Consider the following 17,152-nt stretch of genomic DNA (forward strand, 5'->3'; position numbering starts at 1 on the left):
ACATAAATATTATATACATATACATAAATATATATATGTATATTTATATATACATACATATACATCTACATCTACATCTACATCTACATCTACATCTACATCTACATCTACATCTACATCTACATCTACATCTACATATACATAATGGATTTTTTTTTTCTCCAAACTCTAAAAAAAAAAAAAAAAAAAAAAAAATTTCGGGGCGCAAATTTTTTCTGCGGCCCGGAATAAAAATTCCGGAGCGCAGAAAAAATCTGCGGCCTGGGTATTTTTAAAATTCCGTCCAAAATCTGGTTATTATTAATAAAATAATTATTTTTTGGGGTATTTTTAAAAAAATCGGGCATCTTTGTGTGTGTACATTTATCCATGGATATGAAGAATGACAAAAATATTTTGTATCAGAAAACTTGAATGCACACATTTCACATATTTTATGATATTTTTTATACGTTCATTTGAAATATTTTTAATTGTTATTTCATATTGGTATGTATTTATTTATTAAAAATTTCTTATTTTATTGTATCCATTTTAGTAATATATTTTTTTAAATTTATAATATTCTTTTATATGTTCATTTTTTTGTAAATATTTTTAATTGTTATTTCATATTGGTCTGTATTTATTTATAAAAAAAATCTTTATTTTATTGTATCCATTTTAGTAATATTTTTTTAAAGTAATGTTTCATCTATTTAATGTTATTATTTAACCTATTTCATTTAATTGTATTATTATAATTTTATTAATAAAAAAAAGTTGTATAATATCAAATATTTTAGAAGAAACGGTTCTAGTAATATTTCTTATTAGAAATGGTTCATCTAGTAATATCAAATATTATCATTCTAGTAATATTTTTTTTATTAGAAATGGTTCATCTTTTTAATATTATTATTTAATCAATTTTATTTAATTTCATTAATATGATTTTAAAAAAAATTATGTTTACCAAATGTTACAATTTGCAATTCATTAAAATATTAAATTTACAATATATTATTGGTCTAAATAAATGGATGGTGGCACAATAGTTTTTTTCTTATTATAATTTTATATTTAATTACTATTTTATATTAAGCTGAATTAAACTTAATTGGTTAAAATCAATACAGAACAGGACGTTATACTATTCAAAAGTAATAATTAAATAAAAAAAATCATTTATAACTAAACTAAACTAAAACAATTAAATAAATATACAAATTTCAAAATAAATAAAGATTTTCCACAATTAATCTCATGATACAAACGAACACTCATTTTCTCATAATTAATCTCATGTATTCCGTAACCGTGGGTTCCCATTTTTTCAAAAGTGAAATCTCATTCCCACTTCTATTATCATTTCGTAATTCTATGACATCCGAACACGCCCTTAAAGAACTCATGGCTCTTCATGCATGAGCCCTGGTTTAGAATTTCGAATCTTCAAAGACTGAACTAAAATTCCAAATATTCTTCTTCATTTTAATTAGTAAACAAACATCAAGTTTATTATTGCCGGATTTTTGTAGCTTAACAGATAAAAAAATAATAATTAGATGAATAAATGTCCCAAAAGAAGAGATTAGAAGGGTATATAGCGAATTTGACCTTTAATTATGGAGTCCCCCAGCATGTGGGTGCCTGTCAAGTCTATTCCCACATGGAGGCTACAAGCTATTCCCAACTTTGGAGCCTGTCAACTTTGGAGCCTGTCTGGGTGCCTGTCAAGTCTATTCCCACATAGCCTGCCTGTCAAGTCTATTCCCACATACAGGCTACAGTCCATATTCCAGAGGACCCAGACAGGCAGGAGTGCAATCCTCTGAGATATCTCAACTTTTGCGCGACCGACGTGTCCGTTGCCTATTCGGAGGTGACGATGGGGTCAGTATTATGTGTGCTTCGAGATTCGTGCAGAACGTATTTAAACGGTTGAGATTTTCCATAAAGTCATGCAAAGTTTGAGATATCTCAGAGGATACGAATTCGACAGGCAGGCTATACAGTTCTACTTGAATGTGATTTGATTTTATCAAATGAATCTTGTTAACCGACAACGGTACAACTGATTAGTTCTTGTCACTGCCTTTTCGTACACTAGCTGCACATGTGACATGGCATCATTTACTGTTCGTCCTGTGAATGCATTTCTCTCTTTGGCAAACCGGAACCCACTTGTAATTCCAAGATAAATTTGCATCTCTCACCCTTTATATTCCTTTTTGTTGTACACAAGTTCCTGGAACAACCAACCAATATATCACATCAGTAAATAGCATTTGACGAATATAATCTAACATTCACATGCAGTGGATCTGTGACGAATATAATCTAACATTCACATGCAGTGGGGTCACAGCGAAGATAGCTACGGAATAGAAAAAAAAAAAAAAAAAAAAACCGAGACGATTTGGTTCTCAGTTGCAATTTTCACAAGAGAAATTTTTTTCGTCCCGGACAATTTCGGCTCAGCCTCACCCGTTAATGAGGCACAGTCAAACATGTACAAAAACTTGAATTTACAGGTTCTATAATAAGTAATAACAAAACCAAAGCACATAGTAGACCAATCTAATGAAACCTTCTTTCTGCCTGTAAACATTCCCTAGAAAATCAATGCATCCATCAAAGAAGGAAAAACAAAAACATGGTACTACCCTTATTCAGAGGCACCATCGGTAAAAATTCTCTCGGACATCTGAGTGGCAAGCAGAATTCAAAACGCATCTCCCTTTAATATTTGTAATAAAGTCATATACTAATACTAACCCTATCTATTTGCAAAGAAAACTTGGAGGCAGTATTACTGGAGGAATGGTAAATAACTTGAGCAATATGGAACAGGCGGAAGAGAACAAAAAGAGCCCATGAACAACGTCTACAACAAAAGCTTTAGAAACATCAACAGGCCTAACACCCTATCTACTCCTATGATATTCTTACACACACAAAAACAGAAAAACCAGCAACCGTGCATATACCTCAATAATGGGCCATGTTCCTCCACTTGTCCTTCAGGTTAACCTGCGTTAATATATTTGTTATATTAAAAATATTTCATCCTTCATGATAGAAAATTTGACTTTAGTTTGAGAAAAAAAAATATCATACTGCAGTTCGACCAGTAAATTCATCCGGGTAAGTATCCAAAATTTCCTTCCAGTTGCCTTTCCCAATCCTTGATTGCGAAATACAAAAATTATGTTAGAAATTACTAATTATACCACCACAACAAATCAAGAGGGGCTTATTTGACCATATAGGATAAGGAATGTACCAAGCACCTTACATTAAAAAAATATAATCTGAAATTATTCTTTCACTCACTAATACAGAGAGGAGCAAGAAGAAAGAAGGAAACAATCGGGTATCTACTAACAATAAGAAGAAAACTGGGGTTATCAACTATTATCGATATACAAGGTATACAACTCTTTTATGCAGCCTGCGTAATAATCCCGTGTTTCATAGATGAGTGACTCGTCATGAGGTTTTAAAGGAACAATGAAATTATCTTGTCTGAAACATAGGAGGATAGGAAGTATTACCATGTAAATAATAACAGTCATACTTAAGGTCAGACAATCAGACAAGCAAGCATTAAAAGAATTATTTTCTCAAAAAAGGATAAAAAATGTTCATACTCCTTTACGGCTTTTCTCAAGGCCTCTTCCTCGTGAGGCTGCCATCTGAGCAACCGTCTTCTTTTAGGTATTTGACCTTTTTGATTTTGTATTTGCTGGGTTCTTTTACTCTGCATAACAGTCTGAGCATTCTCCATTTTGGGTGCATCATCTATCGAGTCATTCCACTTCAAATCACAAAAAGGAAGGAAAAAGACTATTAAACTATAAGCTCAAATCTCCTGGTTATAACATAGTCAAACTGAAAAGCATTTCACGGGAAAGATTTTCAATTTTGAAGTTTGTTTGTTTGTTTGTTTTTTAAATTAGTAGGCAAAATGCATTTTTGGATGATATTGTTGTTTGTCCCGTTTACACTGCCGAATTCAGATCTCATGCAAAATAATTCTATGAGAAAAAAAAATAAAAGAAATAGAAGGTCGGTCATTAGCTCAACCAGCACCAGGCAAGACCACAACACGTTCAATATAGTACTGCTACAGTAAAGTCCACAAACCTCAAATGTATGGGCACTTGAATTTTGATTCATAAATTTATGTACTGGCACATGACTAAATCGATTATTCATTTTGACATTTGTGTTGTTTGCATGCGATGTAGAAGCATCATTTGCTTTTCTTAGAGTCCCTTTGCCATTCTCTTTACTCCTAACTTGTTTTCTTTCATGATTCCCACAGGACTTTGTCGGGCTCTGCTGATTTTCCTCGCAAATATGGTTTCGTTTGACACCAGCAATACCATTTTTACTGGCACTGGTACAGGTGCCATCAGCTTGTCTAGCACCCTTTTTGGCTGGAGATGTTTCTGCTTGGTTTGATCCTTTGTCAGACTTTTTACTTGGTGTAAAGTCACCGTCTACTTGTTTAGCACCAGGCTTGGTCACCAATGTTTCTCTTTCATTTACTCGAGTTGAATTTTGGGTTACTACTCTGTCTGACCTTCTACTTGGGGTAAAGGTATCGTCGACTTGTTTATTGCCAGTTTCGATTGGAGATGTTTCTCTCTGAATTGCTTCAGTTTCTTTCTGAGTTGCTCCTTCGTCAGACTTTTTGCTTGGTGCCACACTTGCAACCTTTTGCTTCTCTGTCAGAAATTGTACAGTCAAACAAATAAGTTCCTAAATATTAAAATGAAGAAATTTTATCTCTTTGCTTGACTGTAATAAAGAAGAGAAAAATGAGGTTGATGTTTTCCTAAAGAGCACAGAAGAGACTGTTTATAACCTAGAAGTATAATGAAATTGAGAAAACAGGCATGAATTGCAATTTATGAGTGCACAACACAATTTATCAGTTTACTAGTATGTTATATCACAAATTTAGATTGCATTTTTTTCAGGTTCATTCCAATTTTCCTTCAATACATAGCAGGTAACAAACAATCATCTTTACAAGTTAATTACCTATTAAACATGGAGGGTTTGAAATTAGAATGCCAATTTTAATCAATACAATAATCAATAAAATGCATGAGGCCAGATCCTCCTCATACGGTCAATATTTAAATTTAAACACCAACGAGACATAGGCATACAATTCTGCTTCCAAACCAAAACAGGCATACAATTGACAATTCCCATTTTATTAGGTCATTAACAGAAAACAGAAAAAAAAAAAAATTAAATAACCTCCCCAATTCTTGGACCCTCGGCAAAAGGAATGATGACTCCATGGCTCTAAGCTCTTCATCTACAAAATCTCTCAGTGCAAAAATCGCCTTGTCCCTTGCGCTCACCACCCAATTGACCAGACAGTTCCTAATCTTGTCTTGCTTCACGATCATATGACGCCACAGCTCCAGCAGCTCTATAGAAAAACGGTAATTACTCAACCGAGACAGGGCATCGGCTACCAGTGGGGAGAAACCGGGAGCCGTGGAGAGATAGAAGAGATGGGAGGAGTACGCAGTGCATAGAGAAGGGGAAGGAGGGGAGGTTGGAGAAGGGAGGAGTCGCTCGAGGGTCTTGAGTGTGAGCGGAGAAAGGAGCCGGCGGGAGGCGGAGATGGAGAGGAGATGGCGGAGAAGGAGAAGGCGTTCGTTGTTTTTTTTGGGTGGCTTGGGGTTTACGGGGAATGGGAGGGAACGGATGAGAGAGCTCGCGATATCCACCAGAGACGGGTCAGTGGAAAGTGGAAAGGATAGTCCTGGTGAACAGGTTCCCATCTCTTCTATCTCTCCACGGCTCCGGTTTCTCCCCAGTGGTAGCCTATGCGCTGTCTCGGAGTAATTACCGTTTTTCTATAAAGCTGCTGGAGCCGTCGTGGCGTCGTATGATCGCGAAGTAAGAAAAAATTAAGAACTGTCCGGTCAATTGGGTGGTGAGCGCAAGGAACAAGGCGATTTTTGCTCCGAGAGATTTTATAGATGAAGAGCTTAGAGGAGATTTTGTAGATGTGGATGAAGAGTTTAGTGCAGATTTTGTAGTTGTAGATGAAGAGATTTTATAGATGTAGATGAAGAGCTTAGAGTGGCAGGGTCCAATAATTGGGGAGAGCTTATTTAATTTTTTTTTCTGTTTTTTGTTAATGACCTAATAAAATGGTCGTTTTTTTTTCCACCACCCTAAAAAATCGGAATTAAATGAATACCACTCGAAAAATCAGATTTCAGATTCCGCCATGTGCACAGATTCACAGTGCGAACGTGTGTGTAAGTATATATTTCTCTTATAATATGTGTGCATATATATATCCTATACATACACATGATAACACTTTTTATTTATGTTTTTTTATATCATATTATATGTTGATATTGAATTGTTGTATGATATTTGATATTAGATTCAAATCGAGCTATTATTTGATATTATTGGTACTTAAAAATAAATAATCATCACATCATCAAATTGTTATTAGAGATCATGATTAAAGTTAATTAAAAATACAAAATCATATAAATTTTCTATTAACATGTGTCTTAATTTTTAAATAATTATTATTTTCATTGATATATTTGTTTCTTATAATATATCTCCGTTGCAACGCACGGGTATGATACTAGTAAGCAACTGTGCAGCAAGCGCAAAAATAGCAAATGCTAACCGATTCAATGATTCATCAACTCTATACAATTGCAAATGCTAGCCCTTTTGTTTGACCCTAAAATTAATTTAAATTGATGCTTGGAATTACATAAATTAATAACTTCAAATTTGGTTGGTCAATTGCTGGAAACTATGGAAAAAGGGCTATATATAGTTTCATGAAATGAAATTCAAGATTAAAATTTATGGATTTAAAATCATGAATTTTGATGAAAAGACAATATGAACATGTTCCCAGGAAATTGAAAAGCATCAGAGCATCATCTAATTTAAGCTAAATAATACCTCATTTTCTCTGTTTTACGTTCCAAAAATGCAACCTATCTCTTCATAGCAACATGTGAAATGAACTCCAAAACCCAAAATTGATTTTACAAACATGCTTAATATGATATAACGATGCTAAGAATACAATGAATTGAAAGAAATCGATCAAAATTGATGAAGTTTAAAAGCAATGGCTACTGACATGGGATGGCCTACCTGTCAAAGGCAGAAACAAACGATAGATATCGATACTGAGTTACTGACAAGCTGGATCCACATGTCAATAGAAAAAAGGAATAATTTAAAGTGCAATTTACGCTAAGGCCCCTAATGTTTATAAAGTTTGAAGAATTGTCCTTGCATACTTACTAAATGCGCTCTTTTCATTTTTTTTTTCTTAACAAACTAGTTGCTTCGTATTGCGGCTACGCCGCAACCATCTTTTTTTTTTGTGTGTGTATGCTGCGTACATGGGTGATACTCTCCTTTTTTTTGTGAAAATGTTGCTTCAAAGTTTGTAATACGCACTATGAAGATAGTAAGTTTTATAGATAAAAACTTTATAACAGAAGTTCGTAAATTACATAGATGGTATAGTAATGAGTATAATACATTCACCAGAAACACTTGTACGAAATGAACCATTTGTGCAGAATTCGAACGTCTGGAGCAGATTAATTATGAGTCAGTTCAAACGAAAAGCCACTTGGGTTCCTTCCTAAAACAGGCAAAAAGACCATCCTGAATATTGACACCTCAGATGAGGGGGGACAAAAGAATAATCAGTGGAAATAATTCAGGACATCAGATTTGTTGAATTTGACAAAATGATTGATCATTCATTAAGTGATTTCGAAATATATTCCCTAGTTTTATTGATATCTAATCATTGAGAAAATGATTTTCAAATGCATAAAATTAGATGCACAACCTATTAAATATTTGATCTTTCACATGATCGTGCTGCATATTCTAGGCTAGTCACTATCAATTTGACATAAACAGTAATACTTCTTTGTTGGAAGGGGTCCGGTGAAAGTGAGAAACATAAGATAAATAGCATTATCGTAGTTTTTCTTCTTCATCTCTTCAGAGATTGCACTGACTACATTGAAATCATTTAGATGAAATTTTAACCTGTAAAAGAAAGGAAACAACAACAAATCGTTAAGAAAGAAAACTATGGAAGATATTGTTATTAAGTTCCTTGTCTAAAGGCATAAATCAAATCAAATATTGTGGAAAGAAAAAACCATACAAGATATTATAATAATAAATGCAAGCAATAAGATATAAACCTAAATGGTAAACTAATTCATCTAAGCTTAGGCGGCTCCATAGAGAATATCATACTGTTAAATGGGGTGCTCCTGGAACGCAAGAAGAGTACTTTTCATGTGCTTCATTAACTTTCAATACAACAGCAAAAGGTAAGCAATGGTAAGAAAAGTAGATGCCAGCACAAATGCAACAAAAAAAGAGAGAAAAGAGACCATACAAAGTATGTGAAATGGAACTTTTTGCCCCAGTATCTCAGATTCTCAGAAGCAATTTGAAATTTAAACAGATATTTGCAATTTGCACATCATTTTGAAAAAAAGGAGGAGAAATTTAAAAAAAAAAAACCAATCAAGTCCATTTTGATGTGGCCAAACGACATGTTCTTATTAACAAATACCTAGAAAATGTTGAGACCTTGCACATCAACTGTCTCTTCAGTATATACTTGTAATGATGAACATTCTGTAAAAGAGAAATTTGCTAAATAACCCTAGTCAATATCAATATTGCAAAAGGAACCTTTTTTTGTTCAAAAAGTGCAAGTTCAATTTTTCTTCAAGAAAGGAACTACAGTAAATCAAGATGATAGGAGGAAATAAAAGAAAATATTAATAGGAGAAAAAAAATTAATTCAAATTTTCAACGCCCAACAAAATGTACTTGTAGAGGAAGAATTTCAACAGCTAGTGAAGGTAGGCTCAAATATATTTTTGGAAACAGTAGAATAAGCACTGAGACTCATTTTAGGTAGCTATTCTATATATTATGAAATCTCACAAAGGTGCACGGGAAATATTACCTTAATATTTCCATTTTTTATTTTCTGGTATGGCATCAGCTGATACTGATTCTTTTGGCTTTTCTGGAACTTTCTGGTATGGATCATATCTGTTATTATCAATCATCAAGAACCAGCAGAAAAATCAGTACCAGAAATTAGAGCCAAGAAATCATCCGTATCTGTACCTCAGACTGCGAAGGACATTTAAGCCAAAAATCAGTACCATAAATCAACCAAAAAAGGGGGGAGACACCCAAGAACTCTTCTTCCGAACTCCCATCCTCGACTTATCAAATTCCAAACAGTAAAATGCGGCCTAAACAAAACCCTAACCTAAAGCCGGAGAAGAGAACTTTCAGCACATTACTACTGATCTAAAAAAAAGAATATTATGATAATATCTAAATTTTTGGGTACAAACCAGAGAAATTTCCGTAATTTTTAGAACTATTATACATAATTATGTGTTGATTGTGATACATCCTAGGGATTGTTACCATTTAGTTTCAATTTATAGATAACAATTTAAGGTAAAACAAATCTGCTAGGTTAACTTCATTGTATCTGCCTGACATCCAAATCTGGAAATATTTACCCATAATCCTTCAGGCTTTGTTGCCATCCATCGAAACAGCTAGCTGGAACTGCATAATTAAGTAAAAAAAAACAGAGAGAAACATAAGATTTCATCAATAACTCTTATTTAATGAAGACAGATATTATGCCTGCCTTATTCTTGTTTGGCACTTTAAGTGTGGAATAAGTCTCTTATTCCAAACAATACCAAATGGTGTAATTAACCTCAATTAGAAACACGACAGAAAACAGAATCGATCTTGCTGTGAGGAGAGGAATTAAATACAAAACATATAAAATGGAAATAAATACAGATTTCATTTTAAAATAAAAAAATAAAATAAATACAGATTTGACTAGTATTTTATATTTTGCATATAACCTTTATAGGCACAAATTTACTCCATCCGTTTAGAATGTTTATAGTGCAGTAAAGAAATAGTAACTCTCATCTCATATACTCCTCAATTACTCGTATACAATTTAAAGCACTGTTTTAGAGCTAAGTGGTGTACTATAATAGAGACAAGGAATTAACCCAATGACACACTATCAACGCATATAATATGTAACAGACAAGGCATAAGTAAAAAATATCTTCACAAAATACATAAATAAAATACATATCTTCACAAAATAATTGCAAAATCAGCACAGTACATACCTTGAAGGGGTAATCTTGCGTCAGCATTTGCATAGGCATCATATCTCTGTTCAATAAGTGCAGAGAGTTTCACAAAGGCCTGAAATAATTTTCAATTAATTACTGATAAAAAACTGACATTCTGAAGCTGAATGGTACAGTGCAAAACCAACCGTTGTACCAATAGTCTCATTTCTGCTGCTCTTGAAAGACAGTATGGTGGTAATGTTTAAGTAGACAATAATTACGAGAATTGACACTACACGTGCTTATCTGGACTTGAGTGTTGTAGCACCAGGTGGTACTGTTTTTTATTTTGTAAGTACCAAAAATAATTGAATTGAAAATTGATTTAAAAAAATTAGAAGATTGACATAACCAAGAACTAAAATTGTTGATCCACCAGATAGTCAGAATGGTAAATGGTAAACCTGTAGCTTGGTGAAATATACACCTATATCAACATTGGCTTAACAGTGGAATGCTCAAGTGGCACATATAACATGTAATTAAGTCAATCGAAAGCTATTAGCCATTGGCAAAGAGGAGAGACCAGACCAAACTACAATCCTCAACTATAATGTTGTGGACTGAAGAAAAGAAGCAGAAAATAGAAGGTCCCTTTAAATTCTAATACTAAAGTCAGTACCTATTAATAATGCCAGGTATGTCATTACCTGATAAATCCTTGAACTATCAAATCACCCAACGTATTTTGATCCGCAGCATCTGTGTATGGACCTTCAACAGCCAAGGGACTGGTACATGTCCAAAAGAATAACTTCAGTTAGATTAAAAATAATCGAATTGCCATCCAATTTAACACCACACTGCAATGGTACTTATAAAAAAGTGATATAATGGTGTTGGTTTATATTGTGATGTTGATGATGAATGCTTTATTTCCCCTTTCGTTCTTCAGTACCTTAACACAGTTGTACAAATGTACCTTTCCTAGATCATGGAGACCTACCATGTCTTTGTATGGGAAGTACAAGGCTATAGTATATAGAGCAAAATATTGTCCTAGACAATGAACTTGACTTGTCAGGCACAGTTCAGAAAAGATCCTCCAAATCTAGTAGCCTCAAAGTTCCATCCTACAGATAAATATATATATAAAAAAAAAACTCCTATCGAGACCTACCCTTTAGGCATATCTTGTTTATGAATCGCACATTATATACAATCGAACTGAAAACATTGATATCGAAACCTCCAGAAAACTTGCCTCCACTGCCTATTTAGAAAAAAAGAGAGATGTATTAAAAAAAATTAAATACCATCATTCAGTAAACTTCTTAAAGGATTCCATAATGCAACATATAATATAAGATGTGAAAACAATAAAATCCATTTTTGTCCCACTTATTCTTACAGATAACCTAAAAAGACAGAAACCAAACACTAAAATTGAATTACTTGTTCCTGAGAATTGTCCGTATGTGAACCACCAATCACCAAAATTTTAAAACAAAATTATGACATTACTATAGTTGAACCACCATGAAATGGACACATAAGAAAATCTAATGTTGAGCTCCAAATAAAAAATGTAAATTAACTGTCTGTAAGTGACATATTTTGGTCAATTGTAAAACAAATTATTTCATTTCTTTTGTTGAAACACCATCAAATGGTCACATAAGAAAATCTAATGTTGAAGTTCGAAATCAAAAATGTAAATTCAGTACAGTAGCGTTATATCTTATATGTGATCCATTATGAACTTACCAGTAAGAAGATTTGATTTCGCACCTGGCTTCCTCATGACCTCAGTGTAAGTCTCTTTCCAATTACTGATGAAATAGAAAAACTGATAGTAAGAATATGAATAATTTACAGAGCCACAATGCGCTCGTATAAATCGTTGTATCCCATGTCAAGCTTGATAAACTATTTATTCAATTGGAAAATCAGGAATTAAGTGAGCTCAATTTTTCCAAAATGGAACAGAAAGTACCAATTCAGACCCCAAAATAAACCCAATTCTTTGCTCAGGTATAATTTAAGCTTATCCCTTCTTACAGTCTTACTTGCGCATGCATTGCTCATGAACATGAACAAAATCAACAACTTAAATTCTATATTGAGTTAAAAATATAAGATGTAAAGAAAAAGCAACTTTATGATATTTTGTGAAACTAAAAGCTTCTGACATTGAAATCCTCCTTTTTTGTGTTCTTAAGGCATTTTTATCTTTATTATTGCTTAGAACAGTTTTAACAATAGCAGCCATCTTAACGTGAATCGTGTTAGGAAAAGGTTCCTTGAAAGTTGAAATTGATGAATTTTTTGCTATTTCGTTTTCCTTCTTTTTACCTTAGCGGGTTTGAACCCGAACCGCCACTAATTTCGAAGACTGGAGCGAGCATACTTTTGAGGCTTTGCGAACCGGAGAGAAGGAGCTACAATCGCGACTGGAGGTGCGAGAGGGGGGCTGCGCCGTCCGCTCGAGTCAGTCGAGAGGGGAGAAGGGGTGGTGCTCGGGATCAAAAGGAGAGAGAGGCGGGTGTTGCTCGTGGTCAGGAGGAGTGAGAAGGGGATGGTGCTCAGGGTCACGGTCTCACGGAGAAAGGGAGGATGAACTTCGAGAGGTCTTTTTTTTATTCCGGGAGACTCCGTGATTTTTATTTTTACCCCAAAATTAATTATTTTTAATAATTATGACCACTGTTGTGGAAAATTTATAAAAATACCCAGTCCGTGGAAATTTTCCACGGACCGAATTACCAGCTCCCCCGTGGAATTTATCCACGGTCCGAAATAAAGTTTCCCCCCGTGGAATTTATCCACGGGCCGAGCCCTTAAATTCGAAAACCCTTCTCCCCGATCTCTCTCTATGTTCTGTCTGTCCGAACTCACTCCCTCCGTTCTGTCTGGGTGAAGCAGCGGCGCCAACACAGAAGCAGCGACGCCCGTCATTTCCGGCTCTCCACCCCCGCGTGGTTCACTGCAGCAGCGCCGCCCGCCTCCCTGCGCCACTCCTCGTACTACTCCGGCCCTACTCCGAGCGGCGAGGTGTAGAGACTCGGTACCGGTCGTTCTATCAAAGCCGCCTCTTGGATTCCGTTGTTAATCGGGTAAGTAAGCACCTTAGAAATTAATTGATTCATTTGATTAGTTGTATCGCGTTGACCACATCTTGGATTGCATTGTTATCGGGTTTTATGGGGTGATTTGGGGATTTATAATTTGTCTAGCGCGGGTTGTTGATTTTCCCGGCTGGACCTGTGTTAACTACGTTGCTTGTCTAAATTTGGCGTTTTTTTTACAATTGGTCGGGGGCTTTGATATCGAAGTGATAAATTGTGTTGTTGATGATCTTTTGTGTAAGTCGGCCTATCGAAGTGAAAATCTTCACTTGGGAATTTACTATAAATAATTGATTTGACGAATAAATTTTAGTTGTTAATACCAACCTTGTACCGGTGAGATTAAATCAGTACCAGACCTAGAACCAGCATAAATATATGATATTGCATTCAATTCCAGCCTAGCACCAGTTTAATAAAAATCAGTACCAATATAAATATACGATGTTGCATTGGTACTCTTATAATAAAATTTAGTAAAAGATCAATTGACATGTATTAATCAATATCAATTTATATCACTTGTTTTGATACAATACGAGAAAAGAAATTCAATATTGTTGTTGTGTTATATAAATATGAGACATACCAAGCCGACATTTTTATTTTAACCCCATTAAAAAATTATTTTAATACTAGTAACCAAAGTTTAGTAATAATTTTAAAAATACCTCACCCATGGAATTTTTTCACGGGTTGGAATTTTAATTCCAATTTTTTTGTTTTATAATTTAGAAATTTATTTATATTTTTTATTTTTGTATTGAAATATTGGAAATATTGTATATATTTCTTTGAAAATAGATGAAATACAATATAATTTGATTTATTAGAAAGATTGTAACAAATTATATTGTATTCCATCTATTTTCAAAGAAATATATCCAACATTTCCAATATTTCGATACAAAAAATAAAAAATATGAATAAATTTCTAAATTATAAAACAAAAAAAATTGGAATTAAAATTCCAACCCGTGAAAAAACTCCACGGGTGGGGTATTTTTAAAATTATTACTAAACTTTGGTTACTAGTATTAAAATAATTTTTTAATGGTGTTAAAATAAAAATGTCGGCATACCAAGTTATCCAAATTGAACCGAAAGACTTCACGGACGAGTATAATTTTTTTAGTATCAATATAGTGATAGCATGTTGCAGAAATTTGTTATATATAGCCTATATATTTAAATGATAAATTGATAGTATGTTTTTTGAGTATATTTTTTTTCATATTAGCCTCATTTAAGCCAATTGTAGCACGCTTATTTTTTTTTAAACATAGGATGGCCAGGGGATGTCCTAGGAGAGCACCACCAGCCGACCCTGTTGATGAGCCCATTCCTACGAATAGCACAGAACATTTCAGTCCTATGTTATGGATGAGTCACACGGAGCACCGAGTCTGCATGGCATCCCGAGAGGTATGTGATTATTTTTATTTTTAAATTTAAATTGTGCCAAGTTCTCGTATTTTGGGTGGGATAAAAGGTGGAGATTGTACTCGTGGTGGGATAAAAGGTGGAGATTGAGGTGAATTACTATATATTTTTGGTTCCGGTTCTGCTACTGGCATTGGGATAAAAGGAGTGTGTGGTTCATAATTTGGTTGATAATTTTCTACAACTGAATTTTGGCCTGAACTCCCAGCCACTGACTCTCCGCGAATTCTACATGCAAAAACTTCCAATAATGATTCACCGGACCGCACAACCTGCGCGATCAGGCCTCTCAATGCCCCGTCATCACCCAATGCGATTCTGACATACCTTCCTGCATGGACCATTCGGGCCTGAATCTGTAATTCCCAACGATTCCTATTGTAGCCGCTCACTTCATAAATAAGCGATTGCAACTGCTCAAATGAGAAATTTTCATCGACCCAATACGTATTTACTGGAGGTTTGGAGTAACGTGCCCCATTCTGGTCAAAAATGAATTTCCCTCCAAAATGTATTGAAATTCCAATATGCATGGCAAATAAACTACATTCATAAATGATAAATATTTTGTAAGTTGACTGATTTCAATTGTGAACAGTAAGGACGTATATGTACAGCATATGAACAATACAGACATATGTGCATAGTAAATGAACAGTGACAACGTATATGCACAGTATATGAACAGTAAAAACGTATATGCACAGTACACGAGAAGTGATGAACAGTAAATACGTATATGCACAGTACATGAACAGTAAATACGTACACACACCTTAAATGAATATTACATGAACAGTAAATACGTATATAAACAGTGCATGAACAGTAAATACGTATATGCACAGTACATGAACAGTAAATACATACACAGTACATGAATAGTAAATACGTATATGAACAGTACATACGTATACGAACAGTACAGGACACAGTGAATATGTACATCCACAGTAAATGAATAGTAAACAACAATACGTAAATGAACAGTACATACGAATATAAATAGTAAATACGTAAATGAATAAAAATACCTGATTTACCAGCTGCACAGTAATTCCTTCCTCTTCCTCCTTCCCTCGTTCCCTCTCTCTCTTTCTCTCTTTCAGAATCTGTTTCTCTCTCTCTCTCTCTCTCTCTCTCTCAGCATATATAGTGAAAAGAGCGCAAAAAAAAAAAAAAAGGGTCCGGGCCGTGGATATTTTCCACGGACCCAATCTTTAATCCCGCCCGTGGAAAATATTCACGGCCCAGAATTAAAAATCCCACCCGTGGAATTTATCCACGGGCCAGATTTAAAAATCCCACCCGTGGAATTTATCCACGGGCTGGGTATTTTTAAAAATCCAGCGTTTCGGTGGTTATTTTTATTAAAATCTTTTTTTTCTTGGGTAAAAATAAAAATCACGGCGGGAGACTGGAGCTAGAGCAACACGTAATGGAGGGAAATACGTGGCGTGAGGAGAAGAGGGGCCGAAGGACAGGTAGCATATAATGGATGAATTTTTTTTTTTAGTTGAATAATGGATGAATTTGAGAGTCGAGAGCGGTCCAATGCGGAGTGACGGAAGCGCATGTCAGCTTAAAACAATCAAAGTCTTTCATCTCAAATCCGATGGTCATCAGAAGAGGTAGCACTGTTCATTGATGAGGTCAGAACTCATTAAAAATTAAGATATTATAATAGCCAAATAGACTCCTGTCCAAATTCCAAAAAAGACCTTAGAAAACATCAAATAATGAACCGAAGTCTCAACAAATATATTAAATGACCCTGGTAAAGTCCTTACAGCCCAAGTCTAAATTAAGCCCAAATTGAACTACACTTGATCCAACACAAACCTAATTAAACCCAAATCTAAACTAATTGAAGCCCAACCCAAATTAAATCCAAATTAAGGCCGAGCCGAATCAAACCTAGTCAAATTTCAACCCAAAACAACCTAAATCTAAATATGTTTCAATCAAGCCCAATTAAGCCCAAACTTAAACCAAACCAAATCAAATCAAACTAAACAAAACCAAACCAAATTCAAATCAAGTCAAATCCTGAATCTTTTTGACATTATTTGATAAATTGGGTTGAACTGTTCACAATTTAAGCATGGAAAACATGAATCTAAGATTGTTTGAGATATAGGAATTTGAATCAAGTTGATTTAGAATTGGTATCCCCTCAGGTTACCTGACTGAGTAGAATTGAATCGGACGGTCTGAAAAAAGAATTTTTAACTTGGCACTCATCTCAAAGCGCAAATAATACTGCTCCCTACTGCCATCCTGATCACCCACCGGCTGAAATTAAATCGAAGCCATCCATTTCTATTGTGTTGAGTCAGGTCTGCTGATTTATGCTCCGAATTTCAAAAGATGAATCTCTTTATT

General features: G+C 34.4%; 2 protein-coding genes across 13 annotated transcripts; both read right to left on the reverse strand.

Annotated features, from left to right (window-relative positions):
- Window positions 1–1,141: 1,141 nt before the first annotated feature.
- Window positions 1,142–5,924, reverse strand: LOC144563824 (uncharacterized). 2 transcript variants are annotated; one of them, XM_078313294.1, is made up of 6 exons: window positions 5,263–5,924; window positions 4,132–4,718; window positions 3,636–3,802; window positions 3,103–3,169; window positions 2,973–3,015; window positions 1,142–2,230 (listed from the first exon to the last, which is right to left on the reverse strand). In XM_078313294.1, exons 1-5 carry the CDS (start codon window positions 5,321–5,323, stop codon window positions 2,974–2,976), a joined length of 924 nt encoding a protein of 307 aa, XP_078169420.1. In that variant the 5' UTR covers window positions 5,324–5,924; the 3' UTR covers window positions 1,142–2,230; window position 2,973. The 2 variants fall into 2 exon arrangements, with proteins under 2 accessions (XP_078169420.1, XP_078169419.1); XM_078313293.1 differs by lacking the exon at window positions 1,142–2,230 and having other exon boundaries at window positions 2,695–3,015; window positions 5,263–5,919.
- Window positions 5,925–7,523: 1,599 nt separating this feature from the next.
- Window positions 7,524–12,838, reverse strand: LOC144563808 (uncharacterized). 11 transcript variants are annotated; one of them, XM_078313267.1, is made up of 9 exons: window positions 12,552–12,838; window positions 11,964–12,028; window positions 11,377–11,469; window positions 10,907–10,987; window positions 10,251–10,329; window positions 9,029–9,654; window positions 8,627–8,691; window positions 7,960–8,085; window positions 7,524–7,666 (listed from the first exon to the last, which is right to left on the reverse strand). In XM_078313267.1, the coding sequence occupies exons 6-9, from the start codon at window positions 9,113–9,115 to the stop codon at window positions 7,639–7,641; spliced, it is 306 nt and encodes a 101-aa protein (XP_078169393.1). In that variant the 5' UTR covers window positions 9,116–9,654; window positions 10,251–10,329; window positions 10,907–10,987; window positions 11,377–11,469; window positions 11,964–12,028; window positions 12,552–12,838; the 3' UTR covers window positions 7,524–7,638. The 11 variants fall into 11 exon arrangements, 1 of the variants encoding a protein (XP_078169393.1); XR_013514450.1 differs by lacking the exon at window positions 7,524–7,666 and having other exon boundaries at window positions 8,032–8,357; XR_013514454.1 differs by lacking the exon at window positions 7,524–7,666 and having other exon boundaries at window positions 8,032–9,201; window positions 9,606–9,654.
- Window positions 12,839–17,152: the final 4,314 nt, after the last annotated feature.

Source organism: Carex rostrata, chromosome 13 (assembly GCF_964058835.1).
Source record: "Carex rostrata chromosome 13, lpCarRost1.2, whole genome shotgun sequence".
NCBI classification, from domain to species: Eukaryota; Viridiplantae; Streptophyta; class Magnoliopsida; order Poales; family Cyperaceae; genus Carex; species Carex rostrata.